Source organism: Giraffa tippelskirchi, chromosome 9, assembly GCF_054371585.1.
Source record: "Giraffa tippelskirchi isolate mGirTip1 chromosome 9, T2T-mGirTip1v1.2.pri, whole genome shotgun sequence".
NCBI lineage: Eukaryota > Metazoa > Chordata > Mammalia > Artiodactyla > Giraffidae > Giraffa > Giraffa tippelskirchi.
The window spans coordinates 14,196,228-14,212,403 of NC_137283.1; the positions used below are offsets into that span (position 1 = coordinate 14,196,228).

Sequence of the window (16,176 nt, forward strand, 5' to 3'; positions counted from 1 at the left end):
AAATAGGATAGTCAGAAAGTCGGAGTTTGAACTTTAAACAAAAGTTCATCTTGTTTGTTACATCTTGTTATAAATAGGACTGTGGGAGGAAAACGTAAGTTTCAGGATATCTTCTGTGTCATTTAGAATAGCTACTCACCTGAATGAGAGAAGTGCTGATTGTTTCAGAGGAGCAGAGCAAGAGGAGTTGAGGGGTGATGTGGTTTCAGGGCTTTACAAAGCTGTATGGATATATGGGGGTAGAAATGCTTTTTCCTTCCACATATTCATGAGTGTGTGAGAAGAAATGCTACTAAGTGTTAATAACCTGAGAAGTTCTGCCTTTTTTTCCCTTACATTTTTAGCAACAGTACCTTCATATGTTAATTTCAAGATTTTTCATGAACAGATTTCATGACATTTAACCATAATCCATATTCTCTGGATATCAAGTGTCATCCCTGACATCCAGTCGAATATTACTTAGTGTTTGTGTGGCATTTGTGTTAGCAGCGTGGACGGAATTCTGTATCTTGTGGTGTTTGGTGTGTATTATGTTCATTTTGGTGCTGAATTTTTTAAAGCTGTTCTATTTTAGTGACTTCCGGAATGATAGGTAGGGCGCTGTAAGGTGGCTGGTTAGTTTCCATTGTCCTCACATGAGCTTTGTCACTTTGTGCAATTTGGTGCCTCTTACAGGCATGACAGTTTCAGGAGTTGAAGGGGAAAATTGCATGTTAAAGGTTAAGACAAATAGATTCTCTTTGTTTCCTTCTCTCATACTACTTCACAAATAGAGTCACTTTTTTTCATAACATTCATTGGAAACACCACATTATTTGAAACATATTCTTTTTTGACAGTCATTCATGTATCAATGCCTTTTAACATTTTTAAATATTTCAAGATTTAGTATGTCCAAAACCCCTGTAAAGAATTTTGTCCACTGTATATAATATGGGTTTTGGTCTGAATAGTAATAGATATGTTTAAATTTTAATTGAGTTAAAATTGATCAAACAGTGTATATTCATTGAACAAAAAATTTTTATAATGGGGAAAATCAGACATTTGAGAGGAAAAGAAAGTACTATAGCCAACCAAGATTCGACAGCATACATTTTCTTACACTTTGATTTCTCTTGCCTTTTTATCCTTTGAGGAGATTCTTAAAATTCTAGGTATGCTGCCTTATTATTATTATTTTCAGTGACTTAACTAAAAGAGTGTGTGTGATGGCAGTGAACAGAAACTGCAATCTAAACATTTGCTCATTAACTCATAACGTATAGTAGTCTGATGTGATGTGTAGCCAAAAAAGTTTTCAAATGCAGAAACATGAAAGGTTCCTTAATTATTTGAAGTGAATTAGTAAAAAATATTCTCTGGAATTTTGTTTTGAAGTCTCTTAACTCAGTTCTTTCCATTGAGATTTTGTTTTGTACCTCTAGTAACTGCTCCTGGGCATTCAGATTTTTATATTTATGTATGTACTCCAGATACATTATTATCTTTTTGAGAAAGATGTTAGTTGACTTAGCCAGTTTCTAGGATTTGTAAAACAAAATACAATGTTTTGTTTCTAACTATTATTCACACTGTGATGTTACAAATATTAGGGACCTGAGCAGATTCCCACTTCAACCACAATGCGTCTCTTAAGCATAATTCATCTCTACATACATATCCTATGTGAAAGAAAATTTAGAGCCCTCCTTTTTAAAAAGCTTTCTTGCTTTGCATAAAACTTGAAAGTATTTAATTTCAAAGTTATATTGATATTAAAAGATAGATTCAGTCTTGTCTTAAAAGTGTATTACAATTTATTTCTTGCCATTTTTGTGTAAAATTTACAGAAAGAGTGTTACACCGTGCGCTCCAAAGGTAATGTCTCATTACTCTAAGGCTCTCTCTTTTTCTTTCTTTACCTTTATTTATCTCTTTAATCCTATTGTTATATGCGTTGAACCATTTTAAGAAAAAACTTTCTGCTTGATCTGTGGCAGCAGTACATGTAAAATAAGTGTGTTTTATTGTTCATAGTAAATCCTGGGAAGTATAATTTTAATTTCAGTGGCCTGTTACCACCAAGTTCCCACGCATCTTGGGGAGTGGGATATATCGTATATAATGGTTTATATCTCATTTCAGTACAGAACTGTTACTTCCTGTATAAGGCCAAAATCTGCTTTGATAATGGTAAAAAAATAAAAATGTAGATTTTTTCTGGAGTATCAGTCATACTTTTCTGTTTCTAGGATTTATGAGGTTTAGATGAACCCTTGTGCATGTATTTTTAAAGCAGATTCAGAGGTGAGGGAAACTGGAAAATCAGTATCTGAGTGACAGTAGAAAATGGAAATGTGAAAATATTGGAAGCTTTTCTAACTTGAAATGTTCTTGTGGTTATTTCTCCTTTAGGTGTGTTTTCATAAGCATGTATAAACTTACATATTTATGATAGCCCCTGGCTTTAAGGTCTTAACTTACTGGGCATATATATCACTACATTGGTTCTTACGGCTGTATAGTTTTGAAACATCAAGAGTTGGTGGGGTGAGGTCTCTTTGTCTATTTTAGTAGAATTGAAGGGCTTGGACCAAGCATATCATTGCATATCATTTTTTTCCCTTGCCCATCAGCCCAGTTCCAGTAAGCCTGCTTTACCTTGGAATTTCTGCTCTTAGAATGTGGGCTGAGAACTCCAGAGGGCTTCTTTTTGTTAAGCTACTTCCAGTATTCTTATTATATAGCCTAACCCAATTAAATCGTAAGTTTATATTTCTGCATCCTGAATTGCAGATGCGAGTAATAGACTTAGTTATTCCTACCTGTTTAGGCATCCGGGGCCAGCTGAAATTTATCCTTGAAAGAATTGCTCTTGTCCTCATTTGTTTTCTTCACTAGTGCACTAAAGGATTGAGTTTGTGTTCAGTTCTCACTTGAATTAAAAACAAAACTTGAATCTGTCATAAAGGTTCTAGTCTCAAATTGAGTTTCAAGTAGTATGTTGCTGCATCACTGCAGTAAGTTCAAATTTTCAGTCACACTATTTGTTCCAAAGATTTGCCTTAAGGTGGTTTTTACAGCACTTCTATTAACCAGGGTGCAAACTGAGTTGGATTCTGTATGTTTTAAGAAAATATGTAGACTTTTCCTCAATACCAGAATATCTGAGAGTTGTGAGAGAAAGACCCAAGAAAGAGAAATATATCTAATTAATACATTGTTTTCACTGCTACATGTTTGAGACTGATCCTTTACATTATAGAACATTTTTTACCTTTAAAATTTTTACCTCTTTCCATCTTTCATACAGTGGAATCACTGTCTAGCGTATGTCCTAATTTTTACTGTCTTTACTGTGCTTGGTAAAGTTGTGTAATTATGGGAAGCACATTTCTGTATTAAAGTTACTGTCAGGATAGTTTTTGGATGCTCCTTTCATGATTTAAGCATCAGTGCCTCACCGTTTGCTCCATTTTCTTTTTCTTCTTTCTTCTGTTTTTATTCGTTTTTATGGTTACATTGGCTTAAACTACCACTTCTCAATCTTCTAGGGAAAATTTGAAACTAGTGGTCTTAAAACTCAAGATTCCCTTTAAAATTCTGCCACTTCTTGAGTTGATATTTTAATTTTTTAAAGCTGAATTGTAGTACTGTTACAGAACTAAAAATTCTTAATGTAAATATATGTGTTATATTTCCTGATAGAATAATGTTTTTTAGTATTGAAGGCTAAAATTATGTTTTATTGACTTATATTTCCTAGAATTTCCTTAAAATGATTATAAAAATTGACATCAGAGCTTCTAGGACAATTGACTGGTTTCACATGGTCTGATAATCCAGTGACCATTCTCTCAAATACCATTTCTCTTTCTCATAAACTAAGATGTTTGTGATAGAATCTAGTTATCTACTTTTGAATTTTTTTCCACTGTAATTCATGTAGTCTGAAGATCTGTGAAGATGCTATGGGAAAACCAGCTTGGGTTCAAAATATCTTAACCATAATATACCCCATAGGTTTCCCAAGAGTGGCTATCTGCCAATTTGTGACTGTAAAGCAACCAGTTGGATGTTTTTTGGGCCATGGAAATGTAAAGTATCTGTAATGTTATCCACAATTACTTACTTTGTGGTCAGAAGTGTTGGCAGATAGAAAATTTGCTCCCTATTGTGTTTTCTGAGTTGTTTTGAGTGGCAACTTAAGTGAAGTAAGAGGGGCAGGAAGTTCTAAAAACAGCTCCTGAGGCCTCCCTCCGGCTACCTACCTAAAAGATGCAGACTAACTCAGTATGAAAAATAACTAGTAGAAAAACGCACTCAAGTGTGTGGGGCACTTGTTAAGTGTTGATCACACTTTTCTTTCCATAAGCAAATAGCTAGATGTTTTTTATTCTTGTTTAATTATCTTGATAAGTTTTGAGTTTGTTTTTGTTTCTGTTATTGTCATTGTTTCGGATTTGAGAGTAACTTTAATTTTAATGTATATTTATGCTGTATATTTCAAACCTATTTCACATACATGTATACATATATAGTCTTCATATTGGAGAGATAAAAGTTTGTAATGCATTGTCATCTTGAGGGTTTTTTAAATCAGTAAAATGACTACTATTGCTGCTTTTAAGCTTATTAAGTTTAGGTGTATATCATGTTTAATTTTTTCCCCTTTTTATCTTTACCTCTTGTTCTCTACATGCTGTGCTTTTAAACCCTTCTGCTCTCTACACCTGAACACCGGGTTTCTGCCATCTTCTTTGTGTTGATGTTTGTTGCACAGTACCACAAAACCTGCTCCACACCTGGATGGGTAAGAGTCACATTCTTATTATTTTGGGGAGGTGTGCTGGAGGCCAGTCCAACCGAGTAGACCATGGTGAGCCCTCAAGGGGGCACTCTTGACCTCTGGGTTAGTCTCTCATAGCCATGCTCTCCCTAAGGATCACAGGATGCAGTAGTCTTGAGACCACATGTCACTAAAGAGCTCAGGGATGGTGTCTCAGTATCACATGCAATCTGATTGTTATACTCTTTACTGTAAAATAGTTAAGAATCATTGTTTTAAAAGCTGAAAACTAAGGCCCAGTTTGAGCAGTTTCCTTTTTTTCCTTTTATGAAGCAGAACTTCTGATTTCCTTCTAGTTGCTTCATACATCAGACACTTTATTTTCAGGTCTGTGGACATATCATTTACAACAATTGTCTTGATTACTGCTCTTGGCTTAACTATCATCAAACCAGTTTTTCTTGAATTTGTATTGTGACAGGGTGCATGTTGTGTTTGGACTAGTTATTTCTGGTTTTGAAGTAATCGAACAGATTGAAAATCTGAAAACTGATGCTGCAAGTAGACCTTATGCAGATGTACGAGTTATTGACTGCGGGGTGCTTGCCACAAAGTCAACAAAAGACGGTAAGAGTGTTTTGAGGGTAGAGGGAGCTAGGATACAGGTAACACTTGTTGAAAACTATAACTTAAAGATACCTCCTAGATTTCAGTAGTGGAAGAAACTCCTAAGAGTAATATACCAATAGCTCTGATGCCTCCATATCATACCCTGTATCCAATCCATCAGGAATCTTTTCAACTCTGACCTTTTCTTTTTACTTCCCTTGTTGTCAACTCGGTCCAACCCAAATATCTTTTACCTGGGTTATTCCAATAGCCTCACCACTGTTCACTTTGCCTCTGTCATTGCTTCTGTATAATCTTTTCTCAGTAATGATAGCTTCCTAACTGGTCTTCTTACTTACACTTGACCCTTTGCAGTCCTCAGCAGCAACCAGAGCCAACTTCTCCAAGGGTTCCCTCTCTGTCAACCGAAACTAATGGTGGTCTGTAAGGGATTCTGGCTTTCTGCTGTTTCTCTAATCTCTCCATATTCATTGTCTTCCCAGCAGTATTAATCTTGACTCAAACATGCCAGACACTTGGGGACTTTGTGCTAGCTGTTCCTTCTATCTGGAATACTCTTTGTTCAGATACCTGCATGACCCCCGTCCCTCGCTTCTTTCAGGTCTCTGCTCAAATGTTAGCTTAAATTACCTCGACTTGCCTTATTCCCTTTACTCTGTATTTTCCTCCCTCTTCTTTAAGCATTTATCATTTGTTATATTATGTAGGTACTTATTTTCTTATCTGACTGAACTAATATATAGACTTTGTGAGGGCTTTGTTACCTTACAATCTCACCAGCAAATTTTATTATCAACTTGAAAAAAAAAGTTTATTTAAATTTTTAGTTTGCTTTATATAAAACATGTTTTATAATACTTGGTAATCATTTTTTTTCTTACTGTGAAAGGTGGGCACTGAAATCCAGTACTAATACTTTTATTACTATTTATTAAAAGTTTTTGAGAAAAAAAGGAAGAAGCCAACTCATTCAGAAGTCTCGGATTCCTCTTCCAATTCTTCATCCTCTTCAGAATCATCCTCAGATAGTGAAATTGAACATGAGAGAAGCAGAAGAAGGAAACATAAGAGGAGACCGAAAGTTAAACATTCTAAAAAGAGACGAAAGGAAGCAAGCAGTTCAGAAGAGCCAAGGAATAAACATGTAATAAGCCCGAAAGGGTAAGTGTGAGACACCAGGGTAGTCCTGCCTAAAAAACAAACACCCTGGAATGGGAAGAGTATGTGTGATTCTGTAAACTTACCTTTGTTACCTATTGTTGAAAAGGATAGTATTTTAGGAAGTTTATATTGAAATCTTACAAATCTAAGGGTAGCACAGATGTTTTATATCAAAGATTTATGCATTTGTAGGTGAAAACAATCCCTAAAACTCTTAAAAGAAAGAGGATCATGTGGCAATTCTTATATCAGAATTTTAGTGTAGTGACTGTTTAACTCACTCATGTTTTATATGTTCTATGAAAATTGTGTTAATCTTTTTAGTGGGATTTGCAGGGTATCAGTAGTCTTGCTGTTAATTACTATATTGTTATTTAATATTAAAAATTTAGATATACACATTTTAATTGGTGATTTGATTTGTTCTTTCTAAGTCACTCTGAGAGGAGTAATACCAATGAAAAAAGATCTATTGATTCAAATGCTAAAAGGGAAAAGCCTGTGGTCCGCCCAGAAGAGATTCCTCCAGTGCCCGAGAACCGATTTTTACTGAGAAGAGATATGCCTCTTGTCACAGTGGAGCCTGAACCGTAAGGATGATTAACCTACATGTTTTCGTTTCTCTGACTGATAATTCCTAGCAGCTCATTGCAGGTCCACACTCATTTATTGAGCATGACCCATAGTCAAAGCACTTTGAAATATACTGTGGGAGATACTGGATTCATGAATGCCATGGACCCTACCTTTCAAAATTCATATTCTACTAATAGAGAAAGGGAATTTGCCAAGTTGACCTGGGAGAGTTCTTAGTGGAGATCTGGGAAGATTTCATTAGTAACTTCATTTACTTAGCCTTTCATTAGAGGTGAGATTTTGGTTACCAGAACAGAGGGTTAGTTGAACTCTTTGGGTCCAATCATGTTTTAAAACATACTCCAATTAGTAGTGCAAAATTATTGCATGGTGACTGGGGATATAATTTAGTACCATATGTTACTGTTGTTAACTTACTCAGTGATAACTCCTCTGTATTGGAAAAGCTAAAATGTAGCTTTAGATTTGGTCTCAAAAAATAGTAATTAATGTATTTTGTGTGTTGTACTCAAGTTTAGAATTGTTAAGAGAAATGTTGTATGACTAAAAATACCATAAAGTGGTTGGTATAATTGGCAAGTTTTCTGTGAAGAATTACTTTGAAGTCTGAGAAGTTATAGAGATGTCCCTGTTCACAGTTAAGTCTCTATATAAGATTATTGTTTAGACCATTAGATATTTTAAAATTCTAAGAATTCTGTCTTGTGAACAAATCTTAGTGGGATTATTTTTTCTTAAAATACAAAACACCATTCATTGATCAAATCCATCTAGTTTACAGAAAGTAGGAAACTTGAAAGGTTAATTTCAGTGTAATCTAGTAGTGGTTGGCAAACTACAGTCCTCCGTGGGCTAAATTCAGCCTGTTGTCTGGTTTTGTGCAGCCCATGAGCTAAATGTGATTTTTATGTTTTTAAATGTTTGTGGAAAAAATCAAAAGAAGAATAATATTTTGTGATATGTAAAAGTTATATGAAATTCAAATTTCGGTGTCCATAAAGTTTTACTGGAACACAGCCATATCCATTTGTTCACTGTTATCTTGGGCTGTTTTTATGCTACAGCAGCAGGATTGAGGAGTTGCAGAGAGTTTGTATGTGGTGCTGTCATTGCTATATATGCTGTTCAGTGCACCGCACATCACAGTGTATTATATTTCAAATTTCATTGATAAAACATTTGTGAAAACTTGTTTTCTTGTTGTTACATAATCATCTTTAATTTTCTTCTTGGCCTAGAAATCCTAAAATACTTTCTCTTGGACTTGTAAGAAAAAGTTTGCTGACCCCTGTTATCTGTTATTTTTTTTAAAGTAGTTTATACCTCTGTCTTGTATTTATGGTTGAATATCATTGGTAAGTTTATTTAGTCATCACTCCTCTTTGGTTACATAATGTCTTTGGAAGTTATATCCTGCAGAATTATTTTAAATTATAATTGGTAGGTAGTTGTGTCATAACAAAGATAGCAAGTTGATCTATTTCATTAGAATGCTTGAGATTTGATCAGTCACTTGGGAGCTAAAATTAATGTGCTAAGAATGCAAGGTACGCAATATGAGAGGATAAGAAACAGGGACTGTCAGCTTTAGAGAGCTTGCCATCTTACTGAATTTGCCAGCAGTTAAGCTCATTATCACTTATACTTTGTTTAGCAGAAGCTGGGTTCTACACTTGCTCTAATTCATTTGTTCTCATCGTCAGCTGCACTTCAGTGTAATTTAGCAAGCTTTTAAAAATACCAGTTTCTGGGCCATACAGCAGAGTAAATCGGAATTTGTGGGGGAGGAGGTGGAGAGTGGCAATGTTGGATCAGCATCTAACAGATTCCCAGATGAACATTAATTCATGCTGAACACTTAGAGGCAGGTCATTTGGTTCAGTGATTTGTTCTTCATGAGGAAAATGAGGTAAACAGTTGTCTACCAAGAGTACCTGCTTCTTTCATTGTGAGAATCAAATGATATCATGAATATGAAATGACCTAAAAAACTATAATGTACTTTTTAGTTAAGGTTTTCTTATAGTGGCATTGTATGTTTATCTGGAGCCAGATTCCTGGCTGGGAAAACCCTGTTATATCATGGTTGTAAAAGTCATGTTTCATTTCTCTATGTGATGTTGGACAACATTCTTAACTGTAATATTAAAATTCTTTATCTTTAAAAAGGAGTTGATAATAGTACCTACCTCATGGTATTGTTATGAGAATTAAATGAACTAATAATGCCTTTAATGGTATCTGTTAAGATTTATTTAAAGGATTTGTTTGATGAGAACCTACTATATAGCACAGGAAACTCCACTCAATATTCTCTGTAATGGCCTATCTGGGAAAAGAATTTCAAAAAAGAGTGGATATATGTGTATATAAATAACTGATTCACTTTGCTGTACACCTGAAACGAGCAAAACATTGTAAGTCATCTGTAGTCCGATAAAGATTTAAAAAATAACAGAGGATTTGCTTAGAAAATTAGGTCATGTATAGTGCCTCATTCTACAAAAGTGTTGGATCTAAATGAACTGTTTTTGTATTAAAGGAGCATGAATTCTGCCTTTACACACTGAGAAAACTGCCTAGCATTTGCTTATTTTTAATTTTCACTCTTCTTTTTCAGGAAAATTCCTGATGTTACACCCATTGTAAGTGACCAAAAACCATCTGTGTCAAAGTCTGGACGGAAGATTAAAGGAAGGGGCACAATTGTATGTGTGTTAAAACTTAATTTTTTTCAAATAAGTTACCTGAGCAGTAAAATGTTTTTACCTGTAGGCAAATCCTAGCTTTAATCTTCGGTATAGTCCAAAGTTTGTCCAGGGAGCTAGTTGTATTCTCTTAATATGTAGTTATGTGAAGGCACTGCTGTTAGATCAGTGTTTACTGCTATGTTTGAATGGGTTTAAATATTGAAATGAATGTGAAATAGTATGTTCAGAAATCTTAGTATGTTGAATAAGCTAATGAGTACAACCATTAGGACTTCTAAGGAAAAGTTTATGTGTGATTAGAGGTGAATATCTGCCTTCCCTATTTCTTTTAGTTTGATTTAACTTCATACCATCCTTATGGTACTTCAGTCATTATTGCATTTGAATGGCGTCCAAGATTGAGCCGTATACTTACCTGTCCTATAGCAGGTTACAGTTGGGAAGTATTTTTTAAATAGTTATTCCTAACTTTGTTTTTAAAGCGCTATCACACACCTCCAAGATCAAGATCCTGTTCTGAATCAGATGATGATGATAGCAGTGAAACTCCTCCTCACTGGAAAGAAGAAATGCAGAGATTAAGAGCATATAGACCACCTAGTGGAGAAAAATGGAGTAAAGGAGATAAGTAAGTATAAGTACAATCCTATCTCTGCTATATTTTAAGTCTTACGGGGATAGAGACATACTTCTAGATTTTTCACTTAAAGATTTATGTTTAAAATTAGATTGTGACCAGAGAATACATTTGGGAATGCTTAATGAAATGGAAGGAGGGCTGATTGGCTTTGGATACTTTTAAATCAAAATTCTATTTTCTCTCACAAGACCATAACCCTACTGAATTTCTTAAAGATTTCTTATTTAATTTTAGCAATAATCAGGACTTTATTTTAAAAAATTACATAGCAGATTCTTCCATAGCCTTTTTTTTTGTAGTCACTAATGGGTAGATAAGAAAATTTGAAGCCACTGTGTGTGTTAACTTCTGACTTTAGGGACTGTTGCTTCTTCAGAAGTGTATCCATCTCTTGTCTTTAGTGACACTCCACAGTGGAATATCTATTTTAGAAGTGGGGCTGGCCCCAGAATAGCTAGTGCAAAATATACCAATGGGACCCTGTGTAGAATTCTCTTTCTCTGTGGCCATCCAGCGGAATGGGTCAGAGTTAAAAGAGGGAGGACAGGTTGTGTGATCTGCTGTGTGCAAGTGGTATAGATATGGTAGCACTGAGAACAGTTTTGAGCCCTGACATTAGCACTGATATTGTAAAGCCTGCATCTTAGTTTTCGTGTACTTTTCCGCCAGTTTCTGTACTAAATAGTTTAACTAAAACCTTAAGGGAAAGTCACTGATTACCTCTATGATCCTGAGATAAAACAATAGTCATGCTAGTTTCTTAAGAAGAGGCAGGCCTCCCTGGTAGCTCAGCGGTAAAGAATCCTCCTGCCAGTGTAGGAGATACGGGTTCAATCCCTGATCTGGGAAGATCTTACACGTCTTGGAACAACTAAGCCTGTGTGCCATAGTTGTTGAGTCTGTGCCTGGGAGCCGCAACTACTTAAACCCACGTGCCCTAGAGCCTGTGCAAGAAAAGCCACCACAATGAGAAGCCCACGCACCGCAACTAGAGAGTAGCCCCCACTCACCACAACTAGAGAAAGCACACGCAACAATGAAGACCCCGCACAGCCAAAAATAAATAAGATTATTTTTTTAAAAAGGAAAGAAAGGCTTGTCAGGAATTCCCTGGTGATCAAGTGATTAGGACTTGGAGCTTTCACTGCCAGGTCCCAGGTTCCATCCCTGGTCAGGGAACTAAGATCTCACAAGCCATGCAGCCAAAAAAAAAAAAAAGGAGGCTTCTCTTAAAGTTTGGGCAGTTATCCTGTATCTACAGAGAATCAGCAAATTGTTTGGGAATTTGATGTGACTCCCTCAGAAATTATTCCTGGAGGCAGAGCATTATTGAGCAGATCAAAGCCAGGAATTTGGTAGGTCAGCAGTGCTTTTGTAATTAGTTGGTTTGCTTTTCAAAACTATTTCCCTATCAAATTTGAAAATTCCTGATTTGACTCTGGAAAAATCCTTTTGTAAATGAATCTGTTAATAGTTGTTTCTTTGAAATCAGGACCAGGCCTATCAACTATTTGCTTTATCCTTCCTACATGTGCTTAAAGCATTGATAGAGTTAGTACTTGGTTGTTAACTAGGCTTTTGTTGATGCCTAGTATTGACAACAAATGTGTTTTAATTTTAAAGCATAGAAAACATGCTTGTAAATAACTGCCTGCATATTATGTCTTTTTTATAGATTAAGTGACCCCTGTTCAAGCCGATGGGATGAAAGGAGCTTGTCCCAGAGATCCCGATCGTGGTCCTATAATGGATATTATTCAGATCTGAGTACAGCAAGACACTCTGATGGTCACCATAAAAAACGCAGAAAAGAGAAAAAGGTTAAGCATAAAAAGAAAGCTAAAAAGCAGAAACATTGCAGAAGGCACAAACAGACTAAGAAGAGGAGGATTATTGTACCGTCTGACATAGAATCCTTAAAATCTTCAACCCGACGAGTGAAATCCTCATGTGATAGAGAAAGGAGATCTCATTCTTCCTCGTCGTCATCTCATCACTCGTCCAAGAGGGATTGGTCTAAATCTGATAAGGATGACCAGAGCTCTTCAACCCATTCCAGCAGAGACTCATACAGATCAAAATCTCTCTCACAGTCTTATTCTAGAGGAAGTTCAAGATCAAGGACTGCATCAAAATCTTCATCACATTCTCGAAGTAGATCAAAGTCTAGATCTAGTTCTAATTTGGGGCACCAAAGAACAGCATCAAAATCACCAAGAACAACAGCCTCTCAGTTAAGTGAAAATATACCTGTTAAAACAGAACCTTTAAGAGCAACAGTGACACAAAATGAAAGTGTTGTAGTACAACCAGTGGTGGCAGAAAATATTCCTGTTATACCACTGAGTGACAGCCCCCCTCCTTCAAGGTGGAAGCCTGGGCAGAAGCCCTGGAAGCCCTCTTACGAACGAATCCAGGAAATGAAAGCTAAAACAACCCATTTGCTGCCCATCCAAAGCACTTACAGTTTAGCAAATATTAAAGAGACTGGTGGTTCATCGTCATACCGTAAAAGAGAAAAAAATTCAGGAAGTGATCGTAGTGCTTATTCAAAATACAGTGATAGAAGTTCAGAAAGTTCACCAAGGTCAAGGAGCAGATCATCTAGGAGTAGATCTTATTCCAGATCATACACAAGGTCTCTAAGTTTAGCTAGTTCACATTCACGGTCTAGGTCTCCCTCATCTAGATCTCATTCACGAAATAAATACAGTGACCATTCACGATGTAGTAGATCATCTTCATACTCTTCTGTTAGCAGTGATGATGGAAGACGAGCCAAGAGGAAATTTAGATCCAGTGGGAAAAAAAGTTACACCTCAAATAGAAGGCACAGCAGCAGCTCTGAAAAAGCACTTCATAACAGATATGTCAAAGGCAGAGACAAGTCTTCATGTCATAGAAAGTACAGTGAAAGCAGATCATCTTTAGATTACTCTTCAGACAGTGAACAGTCAAGTGTTCAGGTTACGCAGTCAGCCCAAGAGAAGCAAGTCCAAATGGAGGTGAATAATAAACAAGAGAGAAACAGAGATGGGGAGAAATCTAAGCCTGAACAGGAATGCTCTCGTTCAAAAAAAAGAACTTTGAAAGAAAATCTTTCTGATCACTTTAGAAATAGCAGTAAGCCTAAAAGGAAGAATTATGCTGGGAGTAAATGGGACTCTGAGTCAAATTCTGAACGAGATGTAACTAAAAACAATAAAAATAGTTCCCGGCCATCTTCTGATAAGGAGGAAGGTGAGGCCAGTTCGGATTCTGAGTCAGAATCTGGTGAAATTCACATCAAAGCCAAACCCACAACCAAGTCTTCAGCAAATCCTTCACTGCCTGATGGTAACAGTGCCTGGAAATCAAGCAAACAGCGCTCCTCAACCTCTGATTCTGAGGGATTCTATTCCAATTCAGAAAACACTAGAGGAAAGCCACGCAAGCATAAACACAGCTCAAAGGAGAATATTCAAAGGGAGCACACCAAAAAAGCAAAAGAGAAATTAAAAGGGAAAAAAGATAAAAAGCACAAGACTCCAAAACGAAAACAAGCATTTCACTGGCAGCCTCCACTAGAATTTGGTGAAGAGGAGGAGGATGAGATTCATGAAAAGCAAGTTACTCAGGAGGCAAAAGAGAAAAAACAAGGTTCTGAAAACAGTGAAACCATAAAAGAAAATATTCCCCAAACTGAGAAGCCCTGTGAAGACAGCAGCCTTTCAGGTAAACATAGCACAACAGTTTCATCAGATATTGATCAGCCTACTAAAGATGATGTTAAACTAAGCATTTCTCCTGTAACTGTAAACACTGATGAAAATGCAGTCAGTTCTGCCCCAAACATTCAGCATATTGAAGAGAGCATCCCAAGCGGAGCGGAGGATATGCTTCAAGCAGATGACAACATGGAGATTTGCACTCCTGATCGGAGCTCCCCAGCAAAGGCCGAGGGGGCTTCCCCTCTAGGAAATTCAAGGCTTGATACCCCGGATATAAGCATTGTTCTAAAGCAGGATATTCCAGCAGAGTATTCTGAGGCAGAGTTGAGAAAACAGGAAAGCAGCATGTCAGAAATCAAAATGGTCGGTGAGATGGGAAAACAGGACAGTGGCTCTGCCAGCTTGGCCAGTGCCGTAGAAAGCACCATAAAGAAAGAGGTAGCTGAGAAAAGCCAGACCAGCCTCATGGATAATAAATGGAAGCCCCTGCAAGGTGTGGGGAACCTTGCAGCACCATCTGCTACCACATCCAGTGCTACGGACGTTAAGGCATTGACTGCTGTGCCTGAAATGAAACCACAGGGTTTGAGAATAGAAATTAAAAGCAAAAATAAAGTTCGGCCTGGGTCTCTCTTTGATGAAGTAAGAAAGACGGCACGCTTAAACCGGAGGCCAAGAAATCAGGAGAGTTCAAGTGATGAGCAGACACCTAGTCGAGATGGTGATAGCCAGTCCAGGAGTCCAAGTAGATCTAGAAGTAAGTCTGAGACCAAATCAAGACACAGAACAAGGTCTGTCTCCTATAGTCACTCAAGAAGTCGATCGAGAAGTTCCACATCATCTTATCGGTGAGTGTCACTCTCTTTCCTTTTTGTCTCCCAAGCAGAGTCCGTTACCATTTTGTTTGGAAGAACATCAGAGTTATGGACAAGACCACTATTTCCAAATATCTGGGAGGAAATAAGGAGAAGGCTTGTGCTATTGAAGACACAGGGAGTAGAGATTTCAGGGGAAGAAGTTTGGGTTCAGGGTAAAAAACTATTGCTATCAGTTAAAGCTCCCTGGTATTTGCAATGCGTTGCCATCATAGGGGACAGGGTCTCCATCTTTAAAGGTGTGAGCCCACTCTATGCTATCAGTCATGCCTTAGAAGGGAATCTTGATTTAAGGAATATGTAGGATTTAGAAATCAGTAATTTAACCCTCCAGTTTATACAAGTGGAAGGTGAGGGCCAGAGAGGCAAAGTTCGCTCCCCCAAGACATGCATCTAGTTGATCTTTATTCAGGGGGCAGGAAATGGTAAAAAATGATCATCTTTTGATTGATCGATTGATTTTTGGTTCAAGTTACAGCTAACTTTTGTCATTGACATAGGCTGAATAATGCAGAGAAGGAACATTTTTACAACTGAAAAAATTGGTGATGGTGGTATGAAGTTAATAACTAATTTGTATTCTTTTCTTGTAAACTTTTCATGGTTTTACCTCACTGCCTCTTACTCATATCCTTTATTATTTTGTGCTTGCTTTTCATCACTTTAACTTAAGATAGACTAAGAATCTTTAACTTTTTTCTTCTATTTTTTTATCAGTCGTTTTTTTCCCTTACCCAGATTTCTTTAAAAATAGGAACCAACATTTACCATCTAAAATAACCATCTCCCATTTACTCTTCAGTTGCTTGCAGTTTATAGTCTATGCCTTCCCTCCCCTCATCTCACTCAGCTGACTTAAGATTTTCAGGTACTTCTGCATGGCCAGTCCCAGGGCACGTTTTCAGTCCTTCTGGAATCCCTCTGTTGGCTCTCCTCATCCCTTGGACTTGCTTGAATGTGGACATCCCCCCTCATGCTTGAGTGTGGACTTCTCTTCTTCCTCCTGCTCTGATTCACAGCAAGCCCCAGAGAGCTGGTGAATTCTGGCCTTTTCTCTCTGGGTTCATGGTCTAGATGC

At 36.9% G+C, this 16,176-nt stretch overlaps 1 protein-coding gene across 18 annotated transcripts in view; it reads left to right on the plus strand.

The window, feature by feature from the left end:
• NKTR (natural killer cell triggering receptor) overlaps window positions 1–16,176 on the plus strand; it is a 40,571-nt gene that overhangs the window by 17,830 nt on the left and 6,565 nt on the right. For 7 of the 18 annotated variants that reach the window (XR_014064706.1, XR_014064701.1, XR_014064703.1 and 4 more), the window contains 8 exons: window positions 1,836–1,863; window positions 4,769–4,798; window positions 5,256–5,401; window positions 6,343–6,565; window positions 7,000–7,155; window positions 9,783–9,870; window positions 10,356–10,501; window positions 12,189–14,030. Coding sequence is in view for 9 of the 18 variants with exons in the window: in XM_081527662.1 (XP_081383788.1) it covers window positions 1,840–1,863; window positions 4,769–4,798; window positions 5,256–5,401; window positions 6,343–6,565; window positions 7,000–7,155; window positions 9,783–9,870; window positions 10,356–10,501; window positions 12,189–15,071 (3,696 nt within the window). In the remaining 9 variants the exon portion in view is untranslated. Of the gene's footprint in view, window positions 1–1,835; window positions 1,864–4,768; window positions 4,799–5,255; window positions 5,402–6,342; window positions 6,570–6,999; window positions 7,156–9,782; window positions 9,871–10,355; window positions 10,502–12,188; window positions 15,072–16,176 lie in introns of those variants that run through there. The other 11 variants (XM_081527662.1, XM_081527661.1, XM_081527663.1 and 8 more) reach the window with 5 other exon arrangements.